Source organism: Labrus mixtus, chromosome 20 (genome assembly GCF_963584025.1).
Source record: "Labrus mixtus chromosome 20, fLabMix1.1, whole genome shotgun sequence".
Classification (NCBI taxonomy): Eukaryota; Metazoa; Chordata; class Actinopteri; order Labriformes; family Labridae; genus Labrus; species Labrus mixtus.
The window spans coordinates 14509875-14527369 of NC_083631.1; the positions used below are offsets into that span (position 1 = coordinate 14509875).

Sequence of the window (17495 nt, forward strand, 5' to 3'; positions counted from 1 at the left end):
TCAAAATGTATGTTGCTTTGATTTAAAGTGTCCTCCTGCTGGAATCACACGCCATTTGTAGTAGTACAAAAATATATTTCATTTTGTGTGTGTGTGTGTGTGTGTGTGTGTGTGTGTGTGTGTGTGTGTGTGTGTGTGTGTGTGTGTGTGTGTATCTTATATGACTGTTATTTATTGACTTCTCACTCTCTCTGGGAGCTATTTGTTTTCAGACGCACATAGTCAGTTCTGTTTGTAGAATGTGTGTGTTTCTCTGATACTTGTCTAATACTTACATGTGAGCCAAAAACACACACACACACACACACACACACACACACACACTCATTTGCTCACTTTGGTACATGCTAGGATTCGGTCTGTGCGTCCATGGCAGCGTTATCATCTAAAGAGGCAAACAGCCAGCCCCTGATTTAATAAGCTGCCTAGGGAGCCACAGAGAGGTGGGGAAGCACGATCAGCTGATAACGGTCCTCCTCTGATAGCCCTGCCAAGAGAAGACTCAGCTTCTCCTCCTTTTCTCTGTTAGTGTGTGTTGCGTTGTGTGTATGAGTGATCCCCTGCCGGCTGCTACCCACGTGTCTGTACGTCCTTCCTATGCTGCATCTCTTTGGGGGTCAGACAGGCAGCAGATGAGAGCCCACACATGGCAAAGGCAGAGCCAAGCCCAGCACGAAAGGAGCATATGCTTAAAGCTTCCAAGCATACACACACACACACACACACACACACACACACACACACACACACACACACACACACACACACACACACACACACACACACACACACGCACCCTGCGTTCTATGGAAGCCTATCTTACCAAGCCATCGAAAGCCATGGGCCTCACTACAGACAGATTCTCTCAGATATCACTTTGTTTGGTACGTCACACAGGCCTACAGCATTATCTTAATCATAGCCCAGAAATAAAAAAAATAAACACATTTTAAAGTAACTGCACTTCCTTTCGTTGACTGTGATGTCTTTGAAGCTATGTTGCAGCAGTCGTTACAAGAAAAAATAGCATTTTTGTCTGAACAATCAAGGTAGACAAAGTGTGTCCTTTCTGTAAAGAGGGCAATAATTAAGATTGAGAATGTGGATATTTGGCTTGGTTTTCATGCTAGAAAGTTCGATCATGACTTTAGGAGTGTTTAATTGATTAATGATAAGAATCAGTATAAAAACATTGTTATCAAATGCTTATTTTCATTCAATGCATTAAATGGGGTTGACTTATTTTCATTTCAAGATTTGCAAAGCGTTTAACACTGTTTTATGTTTTGTTTTTTTAGCTAGATTGGTTGTTTTATTTGCACTGACTGGAGCTTAATGTAGTTATTTCTGATTTTGTCACTGTTTGATTACAAAACCTCATGAGCAACACTACTTGTTTCTTAACATTTCAAGAACTGACTTAGTGAAAACTAAATATTTTGTCATTGCACTTAAACAATGTGTTTTCGAAATTGCTAATCCTTTAACATTAACATTGAAGTAAAATACATTCTGCATTCCAATATATGAACATTTATCTTATATTATTTTCTTTCTGTCTTTCTCTTTCATGTAGCTCACCCCCTCCTTTGAGATGAAGTATTAGGTCTTATGTCAAGATCAGTTGTGACTTTCATTCTGTAGTCTTTGGTGTGTGTTTCTACACAGAAATACAATCATCTCATAGAGTATGAGCATGTAGCAAGAATTCTTCCATGATAGGCGTACTTTGAGGTGGCCATGGTGACCTGCAGCTGACACCGATGATTGATCCTGGTGCTTGGATAAGTGCCTGTGCACCGGTGAGCACACCGGTCCACTGAAACGCAGCCAGGCGGAAAATTAGAAATCTCTTCATCCCTGGTCCATTTGAAATCCGATATCTTCCATCTTCCCCTCGCACTGGCACCTTCCCTCAGCCAATAAATCAGTAATTAAATGATGTGTTTCTCTGTATGTGTGTGCGTGAGTGTATATACATGAGGGCAGGTGCATGTCCTTGGGGGATCAGTCGGGGCAACTGGGGTAATTAGAGTATTAAGTCTCCATCAGAACATCCCATCCCCACCAAACCCATATCCTTTGTGTTCATGCAACAGCAACAACATGCCCACTCACAAGCTCGTTGTTGCACCAACACTTGTGCAGTACAGTGTGTGTTTGATAGATGGAGGTGTAACATTGCCCCCTGGTATCAAATAAATCAGTCAGGCGTCCTCTGAGCGTAGCATCTGACCTCTTGGAAACCATGCAGTTTTAGTTCTACAGTCCCACTGGGACAGCAATGTTTCCCCATGTAAACACTTCCAGTTGTTCCTTCACTTGTAACATCTGTCTCTCTGTGTTGTTCAGGTACGTCTGCCCAGGGCAGCCCCCTCCTGGCTTCCCTCCCTGTCCCAGGACGGCCTCTACAGCCTCAGCTCGACCTCAAACACCTCCTGCCCTTCAGACTCAATGGCTCCTCTCCACTCAGCCTTTTCCCAAACTTTAACACGGTGAGTGGGTCAAGCAATTTGACCCATAATAGATTTTTTTCTAGGCGAACTCAAGATAGCCTGTAAATAGTACGAAAGTTATGACATTCCTCAGAAATAACATGACTCATTTCCGAGCAGAAAGTTATTGTGGTCTTTCTTTGAAAACTTGTTTTTTTTTTTAACTTCAGAACAAACATCATCAACGTCATTTAGCCTTGTACTTTGTCTTGCATCCTTTTTGAAAATGTAGGATCTTTGTCAAACAGTTAGGCGAAGGGAGTTAAACAAAGCAAAACATGTAAGCATAACATTTTTAGTGTGGTTTAAGTGGTAACAACTTGACTTTATGGTTCATGGTTGTGATCCAGATACTTCACAAGGTATGAAGAGAAAATATTGCTGTTCACCATCTCAGTATTAGTTCTGCCTGACGCCATTATTGTTCAATAAATTCTACCCACCTTACCTTATGCTTCAGCTGCTAATCTTAAATCAAGCAATGCTTCCCCCCTTCGGATTTGCTGATTTCACATCAATATCAGCGTCTTTGCAGATGACACCCTCATTAATTTGTCTCAAACAGCAGCACCAAACTGTCAGGTTTTCAAGCCCATTGCCTCTCAATGCTTAGCTTGCCTCAGTGCCAGGAATTAAAAGTGTGTATCTTTGATCCTTTACTTACCAGCGCTACACTCATTGTCATACAGTGTGTGTATGAGTGCAGGCACTTTGGATTTCTTTGATCCTAGGTTTTCACTCGGTGTCCATGAGAGTGTGCGTGCACACTGCGAAAGCATCTCCAGTTCTGTGGTGTGTAAATGAAACATAAGCCAGAGCTTTCTCTCCAACATGCACTTTACACCTTTTCAAACCAAGCGAATAAAAGTAGGATGAGAGAGAGGGAGGGGGAGTTAGGCCACACAGACGTCTAGTTGACTTGTTCTACATTGGAGGACGTGTGTGAGGGGGCGGATGAGACATAAACGTTTGCAGTATGATATGTATACCTGAGTGAGTGGGGGGTCTTCAATCTGCGATGTGAAAAGGGCAGTTTATTCATTGGTTCTGCCACCCACTGCTTTGGGTTGTGGTGTCTCCTATACCCACCTATGGAGGATTAAGTAGCCCAGTGGTAGAGGCAGCATGGAAACAGTCATTCCTCTGACACCCTCATGTATTTATATTAGAGGTGGAGGCAGCAGGGCAGTTCTTTGGTCAGCGTTTTGCTTATGTTTCAGAGGGGAAATTGCTTGTTTCTATTCTCAAACCAATGTCTTTGGATAGCAGGTCTGCTCAAGCATTATATGAGTTAGATTTTTTAGGAGAAACCACAGCAGTTTTATTTTTTGGCATCATGCTCAAGTGTTCACATAGATTATTATTTAATACAGTAAGCTTGTAGAAAGGAAATTATATTTACAGAGTTGCAATGATATTCAGTCAGCCATTGATTGATAGAATAAAACTAAAACAGGAAGTGGAACCATAACCAGAATGCAGAATGCAGGAAACATGATAACCATAGAAATAACATCAAATCAGTGTTGCTTCAGTCGCAGGAGGAGATGATTAGCCTCCATAAAATTCACTGTGACAGCGCAGCTGCGGCATAAATCACAAAGTCCATTCAACACAGAGCCCCGGGTTCTCTCAGCCCTGATAAGGCACATGTTGTCCCAGACGTGTGCAGGAGGGGGGAAGATGAATGCACCTGTCTCCAAAACTAAATATCCTCCGGTTCCCCTGGTGTCCCTTCTTACATCCCCCCCCCCCCCCAACCTCGCTTCATACCTGTGTGTGTCTCTTTCTCTCTACCTACCTTGAAACCCCATCGCGGACACAGCCGCCTGGTGCAGGATAACTTCTGTCTGCACCAGCACGATGGGGGAGGACGGAGGGCTCGGACAAAAGACGCATTTATAGCAGCCTTTTCGGGATGACTGCGGACATACAATGGACACATTCTTCAGTTCTTAAAACAAATAGCTGTGTGCAGCCTGCCCTGCAGAGGTGGACAGGAGTGGGAGAGCTTGGTTTCATGGTCAGGCTTCAGCTGGCGAAGACAAAAAGTCAGTTGGTCCCAAAGGTGGCTTTGAGTTATGTAGTAGAGGGCAAAATAAAGCAGCAAAAAGACAAAGGTAGCCCTGAGGGAGAGATATACCTCCAGAGTGGCGGTTTCACTGTGAGGTGTGTTTGTATATCCTCTCACACCTGGCCTTGAGAAATACATAGTAAATGGTCTCCACTCTTACAGAGGGAAAAGCTCTTTGTCTGGTACAAAGGAACTTGATGTAAGCAAGAAAGTGTACAATTCTTCTATTTCTACTCAGATATTGCTTGATCTCCTGCCATCAGTTTGATTCCAGTTAGCAGTTTAACTCAGCGTGAACAGGTTCTTCCTGGCGTCCCTTACCATGCCAGCAGAGGAATGGTCCGGGGTAAGGCCCTGTGCCAGCCTGGGGAGAGGTCCAAGGTGGTTGCAATGTGATCCCGTGCCGCAGGGTGTAGCTGTAAAGTCAGCTGTCATCATAGCTGGCAGACCATCTAATGAAGCCTCGTCTTTCACTCTATTGTTTATAGCCTGCCGTTCTGGGACCCTCTGTAGTCTTTTCACAGACAGTTAAAACTGAATTAGTCGGCCCAAGACAATCCACTGAAACACTTCCCCCGTGGGCTACAATGACTCATAATGGATTAGACAGCCACATTTTCTGAGATTACAATAAACTCTTAACTGCATAAAAATATGAGCAGCAGCGATGCTTAAAACAACAAGGCAAAAGAGCTGTTTTAGAACAAATGTCATTTTCCTTAAAAGCATGTGTGGAGAGAAATGCACAGTTTGTTTTAACCCACTCATATCACCAGATATAAACTATATACAATCAGGCTTTACCTTGATTCCATAATAGGTTTTGGACTAACTTTGTGATACAGAGTGATGGTGGGATGAAAGAATTCCTTTTTCATTTTTATGTCAAAGAAACACATATTTTTAGCTTTTTATAATTTCTATCTCCATTAATGTGCATCTACCTCGCTCAATACAGTATATAGACACTGTCTCAACTTCGCCTCATTTTGAGCTCTGGATGTTAAATTAAAAAGTTTTTGGTGGTGATGAGAAGGCGTGGAAGTGGTTCATTAATATAATCTGTTCTGTGAGAGTGGGGAGGCCCTAATGATTACTTTAGCTTCCAGAGCATTACGAGTGAATGTGAGATACATCTTATCATCATTATCATCTGTAACATATAGACATGTTTCTGAAATCAAAATATATTAACAAGTCATTCAGCTGCAAAAAAAAAAGTGAAACCAAAAGCAAACATTTCATAGAGCTGTAGTTTGAGGCCGCTTAGAAACATATCAATAAATCATATCTCAGTTCAGTTAAGGCTCCTGTCATATGAATCAACTTTTCCTTCTTTTCAATTCTGTCATGCCCTCGGACGTACAAAGTGAAAAAGGAAAAAATGAAGAAGTGCAAAATAATTGCATCACTGAAAATGAAGTACAACAATCCTCTATGGTAACAACATGGAAAAAATAATTGTAAAGTGGTGAGAACTGGAACATTTTTTTTTTTTTAAACAGCAGCATACAAGCGACTGTTCTTGCTCGTCACGTTGGGATGTAAAGATAAAGAGAATTCTGCTTGATAGTTGTACTGCATACACAACACTGTCCTGAGAGGATGTCTAATTATTCAAATAAGTGGAGCAACATATACATCTGAAACATTGACAGAGGCAATAAATGATTCATAAGCAAATTAAAATGAAAAATATATATCATAATTGTAATGACAGGAGGAAACATCTCCAAATGACCTGTGAGCAGGTTAACATTTCTGAGATAGAATTAGGTTTGATAAGAGAATATTATATCCTCTGTTGTATCATGAAATAACTTAAGTGTTTAAAGGGAGGCCATCTCTTTGTGGAGATGTGATGTTTAAACTTTCATGTTACCACAGAATGATGTGAAACTATCTCAGCTCATCTGACAGCATGTACAGCTATGTGTTTCTGTATGGTTCAAATGTTTCGTTCCTCAGGGATGTGCGACACGTGTGCCTGGTATATATGTAAGAGCCCCTGTGAGCACTGATGACAATGAGGGGACAGAATAGAAAAACCGTATTAATTAAGCTTCATGAACGTATTTATGTCTGAAAACCTATTATGTCTGCCCATTTTGCAAAGCATTTAACCACATTGATATGTCTCCTCCATCATTTTCTCAGGGGTTTTTCAAGAATGTTTTATTCTATTGTAAGTTGTAAAAAAGGAAGCGATCTATTGTGGAACACAAAAACAATGCAATCATCTTTATTTTATTTTGACTTAAAGAAAATATGATAACTAGTCGATTTTCAGATTTTTTTGCAGCACCAGAAACTGGGGGCCCCAAAAGACTTTCAAAATCTTCAGTCAACACCACTACAAAACAGAGTAAACCGAAAAATAAACATTTGATTTTCATGAAGGCAGGATTAATTTCAGGCATTTTAGTTGGCAAACTTTCATCCATAACAAGGGAATGTTTACCTTTTTGCAGTTAAAAAAGTTTATTTTCTTCAGTTTTTACACTGAAATATGACTTTTAAGAAATACAACTACAGTTAAGAATAAAACTTGTAAACCTGTGAGGTACCACATCATCTTACTGCTGGGGGGAAGTTGTTTTAAAGCACTGAAACTTCTCCTTTGAAATCAAATCTTACAGAGCTAACTGTCTTTACTTTGTGTTTCTCAGATGGACCCGGTCCAGAAGGCAGTGATCAACCACACATTCGGCGTCCCTCAACCCCTCAAGAAGAAACAGATCATCTCCTGCAACATATGCCATCTGCGCTTTAACTCGACGGTAAGAAATACTGTAGTGGCTTTACGAGAAAGAGGGAGAGTTTGTCGGATAATCAAAGAGAGGAGGACATATCATGCCAGAGTGTGTTATTTAAAGCACTTCATACTTCAGAGAGAATTGCCTCAGGGTGCAACATCTCTTAACTTATTGCTCCTGCTATCCTCTGTTATGTTTTTTTCTTTTTTTAAATATACTCTCTCCAAGTTCACCTCCACTCTTATCACTGCTGACACATTGTGTTCTATAATGCTGTATGAGTTTGTGTATGTCGGTGGATGTATGAGAATATGCGTGGCTAACGGGTGCCCATTCAAAAATCTAGAACAACATGTGGATTATTTTAATGAATTGAAGTGCCATTATGTATAAAGTTAGTCTTTTTTTTTCTGGTTATGTATACAGAAAAGTTTGTTCTGTTTCCTCAGTGTGAGATCTGTGTGTTTGTGTCTGTGTGTTGTTGTGGTGGAGGGATTAGACAGCAGGGAGAGCAGCCGTTTATCAGCAAAGAGCAGAAACAATCAGCAGCCACAGCAGGAAGCAGCATTCTCGGATTCTTGTTCCATTCCTCCTGTCCCTGCCGCCTCTATAGCGCACACACACACACACACACACACACACACACACACACACATACAGGCACAAACGTACTTTCAAATATGCAAAGACATACACACACATACAGATGCACAAGAAAACATCCTGTGACATTTCATGCATATTCACATAAACAAATAGATAATAGTCCAGTAAGCCTTAAGACATCTCTTGTCTGGGCACTGTAAAATACACACACACATACGCACACACTTTTTTTTTTGGACTCCATCTTCAAAGACGGGCTGAGGCACAGGAGACGGGGAGCTGAGGGGGGAGAGGAGGCTCAGACGTGCTCTTCACACACTAGAGCAAATCCCATTCCCTGCCTCTGCACAGCGACTTAAAGAGGAGTGTCAGGTCTGACTGTAGCTTTATCTGTCTCTCTGAGAGCATGAATACTTTCCTAACACTTCAATGCACCCTCCACAGACTTTGCTCAGATATTAAACCTAGTCATCCTTTTACATAATGCTCAAAGGGGAAATATGCAAGCTTAATCTGCTGCTCACTTTGCACAAAATTACCTTAGAGAGCAACTTAAGATAGGCCAGAAATCTTGTTTTTGCTGACCTCAAGTGGTTCAACTTCTCACCTTTCTGCGGGGATGTGAATGTAGACTCAGGGGTGTCTCAGTGCAACATCACTGTCGGGAGACGGTTACAGATGCCAAAGAGCAGTCCTGGCCACACGTGTGTGGAGTGAGGACATTTTGAAAGGACTCAAAAGTTAGTTGAGAAAAGCAGTACCACTAGAATGTCTTGTAAGCTTGGCTTAGCATTAATAATTAAAACAGAGAAGCTAGCCCAGGGGTAACAGTGTATTTCTCACTGCACCTTTAAACTACACTGTGAGGTAGCTAGGCAACCATTGAAGAGCCCAGGATTTCACAACACAAACCGCTGCAATTTAGAAATCTGAGAAAAATTTGAGCTCTGTGGCTTATTGCCCGTTTAGCACTATTGAATGCCAACATCGTATTGCAGATATGATGTATCCACTCATTTAGCCTACGGCAACAGGAGAAGAGAGTGACAGTAAATATTAAACATGCCCTCACCTCTGACTGCTGTCAGCCTGTCACTGTCACCACATAGGACAAGGGAGCAAAGGGTGATGATACACAGTCGTGACTGGTGGGACAGGGCCGTAGTAATATTTCTTAAGTAGCCCTACTGTCCAACGTGACCTGACCTGCTCCACCATACGGCGTCCTGCAGCCTGTTCACCACAGACTGAGATGGTCAGCATACCGATGCTTTGTCCCGTCTAAAACTCCCATTATATTCCATCTTTTGTGAGCGAAACAGAAAACTCAGTTTATTCATTGCTCCAGAGTAAGAAGCTTGATCTTGTTGCCGCCGTCTAGTTTGTTTTGTGGGAACGTCACTCGGCTGAGTCCGCGCCTGCACAGGTAGCCGGCAGCAGCTGACAAAAAACGGGGGTAAGGCGTATACATGCCACAGTATCCCATTTTCTTTCAGAGTTCTCCGGGTAGCACAATCAGGTTTTTTAAAACCAGGATTAGGGTTTATCCCGTTTCTGAAATCGGGATATGATGTTCACATGCACAAATACAAAAACAGGATACTTAAAAACCTGATCAAAACAGGGACACTCAAATCCATGTGAACACACTGTTTCAGTTTTCTTAGGTTTTTATGGAGATTCTAAAAAAATATATATATATAATCTAATAATTTGGTGGGATTTAGAGCTTCTGGTAGGCTGGTTTTTATTAACTTTGGAACAAAAACAGGTAAATTATGTCCAGTGTTTGTGCTAAACTAACTAAGCAGTAGATTTATATTTGCACAGTGAAATATCCCAGCATGAAGTCCCCAGATCCAGGCTGGCTGTTTCCCCTGCTTCCAGTCTTTGTGCTTATTTAAATTATTGAGCTGCTGGAGTAGCCTCATATTCATGTAGGCTACATTATGTAAAGATATGGCAGTGGTGCCAATTTTCTAATGTAACTCTCAAATCTGGAAGAAACAAACACAGAGGATCACCTGTGCTCTCTGGTTGTCCAACTGCTTCTTTGTTCAGCGTCATACCCTCCGGCCCTCTGCTGTGAAGTAAAAAAGGTTTATTTAATCCAAGAAACTAAACATAGCCAACCATATGATTAGACGACGTGTTAGTATTAATGTATTTTTATGGATATGTGACATTTCTGTTGTATTAAAAAGGCGTGGTTTATTTTAATTACCTGTCAAGGAGATGGCAAGAGTCTTTTTTTTCTGTCAGAAGCTTTGAAGACGACTAGAGGTTGTTTGAATGTTGTTGATAGAACTCAGAGTAATTTATTCTCCTTATTAATTAGGTAGTTTCATATAGACGATGATTATTATCTAAAAGTGTGCGTTTGTATAAGTGGGTGTTTGTATGTTTTCAGTTTGTACCTTCACACATCTTTTAATACTGTCACTCCTCTTGTTCGTTCGACATTGTATCGGCATAATAGAACATAATTAGGGTACATTTATTTATAGCACAGAGCCTAGATCTACCACAGAAACCACTGTGATTTACAAATTTAGTAAAAGCAATATTTTTCTACCACCAACCTACATTTTTAGTGACTTGAGGGGAAATGTTTCATTTCCATGCACCTCCATATTCACTACACACGGCTCAGCAAATGTTAAATTAAGCAGACCCACTTTATTTTGATGTCTTCGTTATTTTTGGCTACAAGCAAGTTATTATAGGGAGAGAGGATTCTGGGAGTTGTTCCACGCCCACCTTACATATGTCCATGCACCAGATATAGCCCAGTGTTTTTTCTTTTCGCCATAGGATTGCTTAATCACCGGACAACCAAGTCTGCCAACTTAGAAGTGTGCTGTATCCTGCTGGCTGCGCTGCTGATGTGAAAACCAAAGCTCATTTCACACCTTGTCTCTCTGCCTCCGCTGAGACTCGGCTGGACGCAGAGACGGCTGGTGGAGAAGGCGCTGGCTGAATTTGTCACATCACGCTAATCTCTGACGACTTTTCACAGCAGATCAGTCACATGATGCGCTCAAGTATTCGACTTGTTTTTAGCAGGTGCTTTGACAGGCACATTATTTATAGGCCCCCTCTACATCACACCATCAGGCTCGATAATGTGAAGTGTTTAGCTTTATTTCCAGTGTGCTGGTGTTTACACAGAGTTTACACATGACACTTGTGTGTGTGTGTGTGTGTGTGTGTGTGTGTGTGTGTGTGTGTGTGTGTGTGTGTGTGTGTGTGTGTGTCTGTCACCTCGTTGCTGTGCACACCTTACACCTTACACACATTCATCTAGTTTATTAGGCCTAAATGTATCACTGATGCTCAGTTAATCAAAACGCTCCACATATTCCTAGTAATGAAACAGTCTTTGGTATTGCAAGTCACTGCATGTATTTACTGTTTCTCACTTAGGAGCCTCTCTACTTAACATGTTTGGTGTCTGAGGAGTTGCATGACTCTTCTCCTGAGGAAGTAAAACTGGATGAGAGCCTTACAGCATCAGTCAGCCGTATGTCAAAACAATGACTGTTCCGGGGGAAAAAGGCTTTTTATGCCTATTCCTTTCATCCTTAATCCATCTCTCTAAAATATCAAGGACATAAACAGTCTACATTACTAAGCATTTTCTTTGGGACATTTAAGTTTTCTGATGTAACTTGCACGACTTCACATTGAATCGTTATTGTAATTGTTGTACTTATTCAGTGCTTGTATTATGATTTTCCATGATGTGTCTGGTCTCTCTATAGTTCTTCTCCTTTCTTCTATAAATGTGTCCTTTCCGAGCTGGAGCTGATGAGTGTTGATCCCTGGAGGCTGTTCTAGCTTTTAATGAGTGATCTCTGTATTGATTTCTCTGCTTTTCTTATGTATCCACGCTTGCTCTGACAACAGGGGCTTTGTTCTGGGATTGAATGGGGCTGTGAGAATGATGAGAATGTGAAGGTAAATAGTGATCCACCACCAAGAGAGTAATCCGTGTGAACGTGTTTATTGCTTTTGCAGTCAGTAAGAATGTGTTTTTCATCTGATTTGTGTTTGTGTGCTTGTGAGCGCTCACACATCGGTGTGTGTGTGTGACATTAGCACGATTGTCACGTGTCTAGGACTTGCAGAGGCTGACTCTCACAATGCACATTAATAGGGTAGTTGTGGAGATGGGATCCTCTCTCTTGTTGCATATAACACATGCAATTATACCTCTGGCCTCCAAATGTGCCATCGCTGTTATCAGGTGGAAACAGACTCTCCTCCTTTCAGGCTATGTATGCCTGCAAGAGAATATTCAGGCATGAATTTAACATTTAAATCGTGTGGGCTCCAGTCTCTACAGCAGATAATGCATAAAATCCAACACTTATGTCTGCTTTTCCTTTCCAAACTGGCTTCCTCTCATTTTCCTGCAGAACCAAGCAGAGGCCCACTACAAGGGCCACAAGCACGCCCGCAAACTCAAAGCCATGGAGGCCCAGAAGAACAGGCAGCGACGAGCAGGGGAGGCCTCATCCACGGGGCGGGAGAGAGAGCGAGACAGAGATCGGGAACGGGATCGAGACCGAGACCGGAGCAAGACATCCACATCTGAGACGACACTTCCTGCGCTAATGGATACAAGCTCAGTGGAAGGGACAGGTACGTAAACACATCATCCTCCACGTACACCATCGATCATTTGCACTCCTATCCTGTGTTTCATTCAAACCTCAACAACCTTTTCTGACCAAGCCCTCTGTCCCTGAGCCATGTTATAGCTGCAGAGCTTTGAAGCTGGGCAGGGCTGGAGCAAGAAATGTTGTTAAAGTGAAGAACACGCTGAGATAAATCCCAGCCTCACTGGGGTCATTTTTACCCTCTCTGCCTCTTAATTTCCACTGCTTGACTCCCCTCTCAGTTTGATATATACGGGAGTTGAAGAAGCAGAATTGGTGTGTTTGTGCAGCATGAAAAGAATTTCACATCGTGCCGGCTGAGTTGAGAGGTAGCAAAATAGTGGGGAGAGTTTTCATATGAGGTGCTGTCAAATACAAAATAAAGCTTTAAGAAATCAAAGGCACTCATCTTCTTTCACAAAGTTCAAATGTTTTCACATTGATGGTTTAAATATAGATGTCCTTTTTTTTTTTTAAGAAGGAAAGAGGAGTGCATTGGTTTTCCCTCTGCAGAGAATGAATGTTGACTCTTCCTCACAGCAGCATCAGCTCAAAGAGCGTGAATTGCTCTGATGGCATTCTGACTGCAGAGCCAGCCCATTACCTTCTCATGTTGCACTCGTCGGGGTCCACACTTTTCATTTATCCATCTGAGGAGATGGGAGTGGAGAGGTGGTAGAGCACTTTTCCCCTCTCTCTATTCTGCCTCATCCTCCCCTCCACCTTCCCCGCTTTGGAAAGAAGATCTCTATCTGAGCAGAATTTTAAAAAATGTGTTTTGATGCCTGATGGAATATCAGAGAAGAGATATGAAGCTACTAAGAGGAGGAGAGGGAAACAGTTTGTACTTTTACCCTCCCATTTAGACATGCGTATGCACATGGATTCATGCACACGTTTTGCTTGTAGCACTAACAGTCTCCTTCAGAAAGGAGAAAGTGGACAAAAGCCTGGGAGTGTGATAACACTCTCATCAAATCTCTTTTTAATATTCTGCCGTTGCAAAAGGAGCGTCGAAAGAGGGAAGCAGCATTGGAGACGGAATGAGATGATGAGTGGAAAATGCAAGATAAGATGAAATGAATGAAGGGGACAGAACGAGCGAGGGAGGAATAAAAGGGGGGGGGGGTAGATAAGTCATGGCTGGTTTTTATTTTGTGAATAATTTTACAGTTCTAAAGCAATTTCGTGAGAAGGAACACTCTTTAATAAGCCCAATTGTGTGATTGGCCTAATGTGAAATTGAAATGCAGCAGTGCGAGCCAGTGCTGGCATGCACCACAATGCCAACCTGTAATGGAATAGCACTCAAAATGAGCACTCTGATGTGAGTTATACTCAATGAGTTATGTGTGTCATGCTGAGGGCTGCTGGGGAGCTGTCTGGGGGTAATGTCCACATTGTCTGCCATCAGTAACCAATCATACATCTGTTGGCTCTTACTCTAAGCACCCTGTCTGGCTCTGAATAAACAGAATTTAAACCAACAAGGTCAGCCTCTCTGTGCTGCTAATGCACATGTAGACACAGGAGGTCGCTAACATTCATATAACCACTCTTACTGTGAAGAACTGGAGGTGAGATTGTTTTTTTTTTTTTAAGTGCACAAGATCAAATGATCAATCACAAGTACCAAAAAAGTCATGTATCGGTGCAAACTGCCCACATGACTCAAATTATTCTGTTGTTGTGCTTGATTAAAGCGTGTCTGAAAATTTGAACATAAATCGGGTGTGAAAACTTTTTTATTTACGGATCACATCCTTTTATTCTCTAATAATGAAGCTGAATGCTGCCTAATGTGCATAAATTAGCATTAAAAAAACAGAGTTTGTTAATAAAAACAATTTCCCCCATTCATGGTCTGGACTAAGCCCCCCCAAAAAGACCCAAATGCTGTTGAATTCCTACTATTGGCAAGGACACAAAAAGGTTATAGCTGGCTCTGAGAATACTTGTATACATTTAATATCCCTATTAAAGGGCCAAACAGACTCTATATGCTAACTACATTGCATCTCACAAAAAAAAAACGTATTTTGTACCTTTCAAACATCTCCAACTTGTACAGATATGGTTTTGTTTTAGGTACCCAAACTTCTCATACAGAAAGGAAAGGAATCAATTGTAGAAAGGGATTAAATGATGCTTATAAACTCTGTCACAGACCAAAAGAGGAGGGAGTGAGAACCCGGTGAGTAAGTAAGTGTGAGAGCTGCTGGCCAGTGCTTGGAGACAGAGGGCCTGCATCCGTTGTCAATCCCCCTCAGCTTTGATTGACTCTGTTGTTGAAACCCTCAACATGGGGACTCTGTCTGTCACACTGTAATGATGATTTAAAGCAAGGACTTTTCCCCAGGGGACCTGTTTATGTTCTGAAGCTGCCTTTGTATCAGCGCTCAGTTTGCTATACAGAGTGCTGTGTGTGTGTGTGTGTGTGTGTGTGTGTGTGTGTGTGTGTGTGTGTGTGTGTGTGTGTGTGCATAATGACCCCCGTATTCAGTTACTTTGCGTTCACAGCGTATCAATCTGCTGAATTGGCATTTCTCTAGATGTATTTGCACTCTTAAAGCCTGTCAGATTTAATTGGGCTGTTAAAGTACGAATTAAATTTGTTGCATGTAAAAGAAAACTGATGGTTGCCAGCATCACATTGATCCAAATATCTATAATTTGCTGTGTAGTTCTTTTCCACAGAGGCAGCGTTGCTGGCACTGCTCTGCCAATAACACTGGCCCCTGGTCTGACAGTTTCTCTCATCATGTAGATGGTCAGAGAGCAAATGAGACAACTGACAACAGACGGAAAGGCTTTTTTAAGAGAGGAGGGCAGGAGAGACTTGGCGTTTTGCTAATTTTTTGTAAGTTTTACACGATTTTTGACCCAAAAAGTTTATTCCTGCTGGCTGTTTTTTGCCTGATATTCTCCCCTTCACAAGAGTTAATAACAATAACGTTAAAAAGAGAATGCAGAAAGTCTTTAACATTTATGAACTCGGCACAGATAAAAGGCCCCTTCTGGCAAGGTTAAAATACACTAATAACAATCCAAATGGTTAGAAACTCAGGCACAATTCTCTCATCTTTTGTAGATGGTAGATAATTTAAATAGTTATCAACATTTCCTGTTCTTCCTTTTGATGAACTGGTCAATCATATCAACACTATCTGACGAAAGAGTATAAAAGTAACTTGTTTTATGGCTGATTAGCTTTAAGTTTTTGGAAAATTAAGAAAGCTTGAGCTTTGCAGGGATAGCTATAAATGATTCTTTGTTGAATGAGATCCTTCTTGATTTTATTCTTTGGATTTTTGAGGGCTTTGATTCCTCTCTTCCTCTCTAAGGTTCCTGCTTAATCCAGTGATCAGTATCAGTCCCCTCCAGAGGCATCTCAGGTGGCTCTGTCTTTCACAACGGTTCAGGATCATATACACCCCAAGGCCTCTTCAGGGGAGCTCAAATCCCTCAGGGGTCACTCTCATTACAGCAAGGGGACTTTCTAATCTTGGTGCTATACAGGTTATTTTTCTTTGGCAGGGAATGACAGAGGAAGACCCTTATCTCCAATGATGAATTTACTCTGAGACGTTAAAGGGAAAAATCAATGGAGCATGGTGTGTGTGTATGTGTGTATGTGTGTATGTGTGTGTGTGCAAATAAGCTGGGGATATTCAGCGAGCGTAGTGCGTAGTGCTCTGGGGTGAAGTGTGTGACTCCCTCGGGGAAGCTGCGGGGTTAAGGCGAGATGTGTAATGGAACTCTGGTGACTTATCGGCCGAGCCCAGGAGTCGATTGGTTTGTTTATATTGACTCCAGGTCCACTTGATATTTGAATAGTCCGAGGAGGGAGGCAGAGAGAAGGGGAAAAGAACGGAGGGAGGAAGGAGGCTGATAACATTTACTTGCCAGCACCAGTTCTAATCACTGTTCAACAAGGTTTAAACTAAAGATGATACTTTAATGCCACACAGCTAGAACTAGTAAAGCACTGCTAAAGCCGACTTTTGTGTTGTATTAAAGGAGGTTATTTTTCAGGGATTCATTCATTGAATTTATATTTACACTCAGGAAGTTAAGCCAGTCTTAAATGTGGTTTTATGAATTGTGAATACCAGGCTTAAGTTTAGCACGTGGCCAGACACACAGCTCCAAAAAAAAGATAATTTTTGCTACCAAACTTCTGAATGTTTTACCAAGCATCTCTTTACCAACAAGTTCTCTGCTTTTTTAATACTTTATTGTGATGCACTTTGTGACGTCTGCTCTTTAAAGCTGCTATATAAATAAACTTTACTTGCTATGTTAAATTACAATAGAATAGTATGTCAATGACATGCTCACAACTAGCTTCGGTGGCCCACATGATCAGGTTGTATATTTAACTGATCTGATGTGCTGATTTTTTTCTTCATCTCATTCATACAGGACTTCAGTCTGATCTAGAAATGGTCAAGCAGGAGGAGGAGGAGCCTGAGAAGAGTCCTACGAGCTCAGTGATGTTGACACTGGTATCCGAGGTCTCCTCTGTGGATTTGATCACCATGTCCCCCCCTCAGATATCACCTTCCTCCCAGCTCTCAGAGACGGCCTCAGACACCAGCTCACCTGAAGCCCCAGAGGCGGCTGAGGCCTCAGAGGCTCCAGAGGCTCCAGAGGCTCCAGAGGCTCCAGAGGCTCCAGAGGCCTCAGAGGCTCCAGAGGCTTCAGAGGCTGCAGGCCAGACCCACGAGTCAGGCAGCCATGCAGACTCATCCAGCACGAATGAGGAGTCACATTTAGATGAGGAGAAGGACCCCAAGAAGAGCAAGGCTCACCTCCATTGTCCTGTCTGCAAAGTCACAGTCAACTCTGTCTCCCAACTCGAAGCACACAACAGCGGTAAAAGGCTTTTGAAATAATG

The 17495-nt window shown here is 42.0% G+C and overlaps 3 protein-coding genes across 5 annotated transcripts in view; 2 read left to right on the forward strand and 1 right to left on the reverse strand.

Annotated features, from left to right (window-relative positions):
* znf385c (zinc finger protein 385C) overlaps positions 1-17495 on the forward strand; it is a 114772-nt gene that overhangs the window by 89274 nt on the left and 8003 nt on the right. For all 3 annotated transcript variants that reach the window (XM_061065525.1, XM_061065527.1, XM_061065528.1), the window contains 4 exons: positions 2353-2495; positions 7239-7349; positions 12353-12578; positions 17021-17473. In XM_061065525.1, coding sequence (XP_060921508.1) covers positions 2353-2495; positions 7239-7349; positions 12353-12578; positions 17021-17473 — 933 coding nt within the window. The remainder of the gene's footprint in view (positions 1-2352; positions 2496-7238; positions 7350-12352; positions 12579-17020; positions 17474-17495) is intronic.
* The window catches only part of LOC132995519 (SH3 and cysteine-rich domain-containing protein 2-like), a 191946-nt gene that overhangs the window by 39038 nt on the left and 135413 nt on the right, over positions 1-17495 (reverse strand). The gene's annotated exons all lie outside the window — the stretch shown is intronic.
* The window catches only part of aclya (ATP citrate lyase a), a 105461-nt gene that overhangs the window by 33911 nt on the left and 54055 nt on the right, over positions 1-17495 (forward strand). The window lies entirely within an intron of this gene.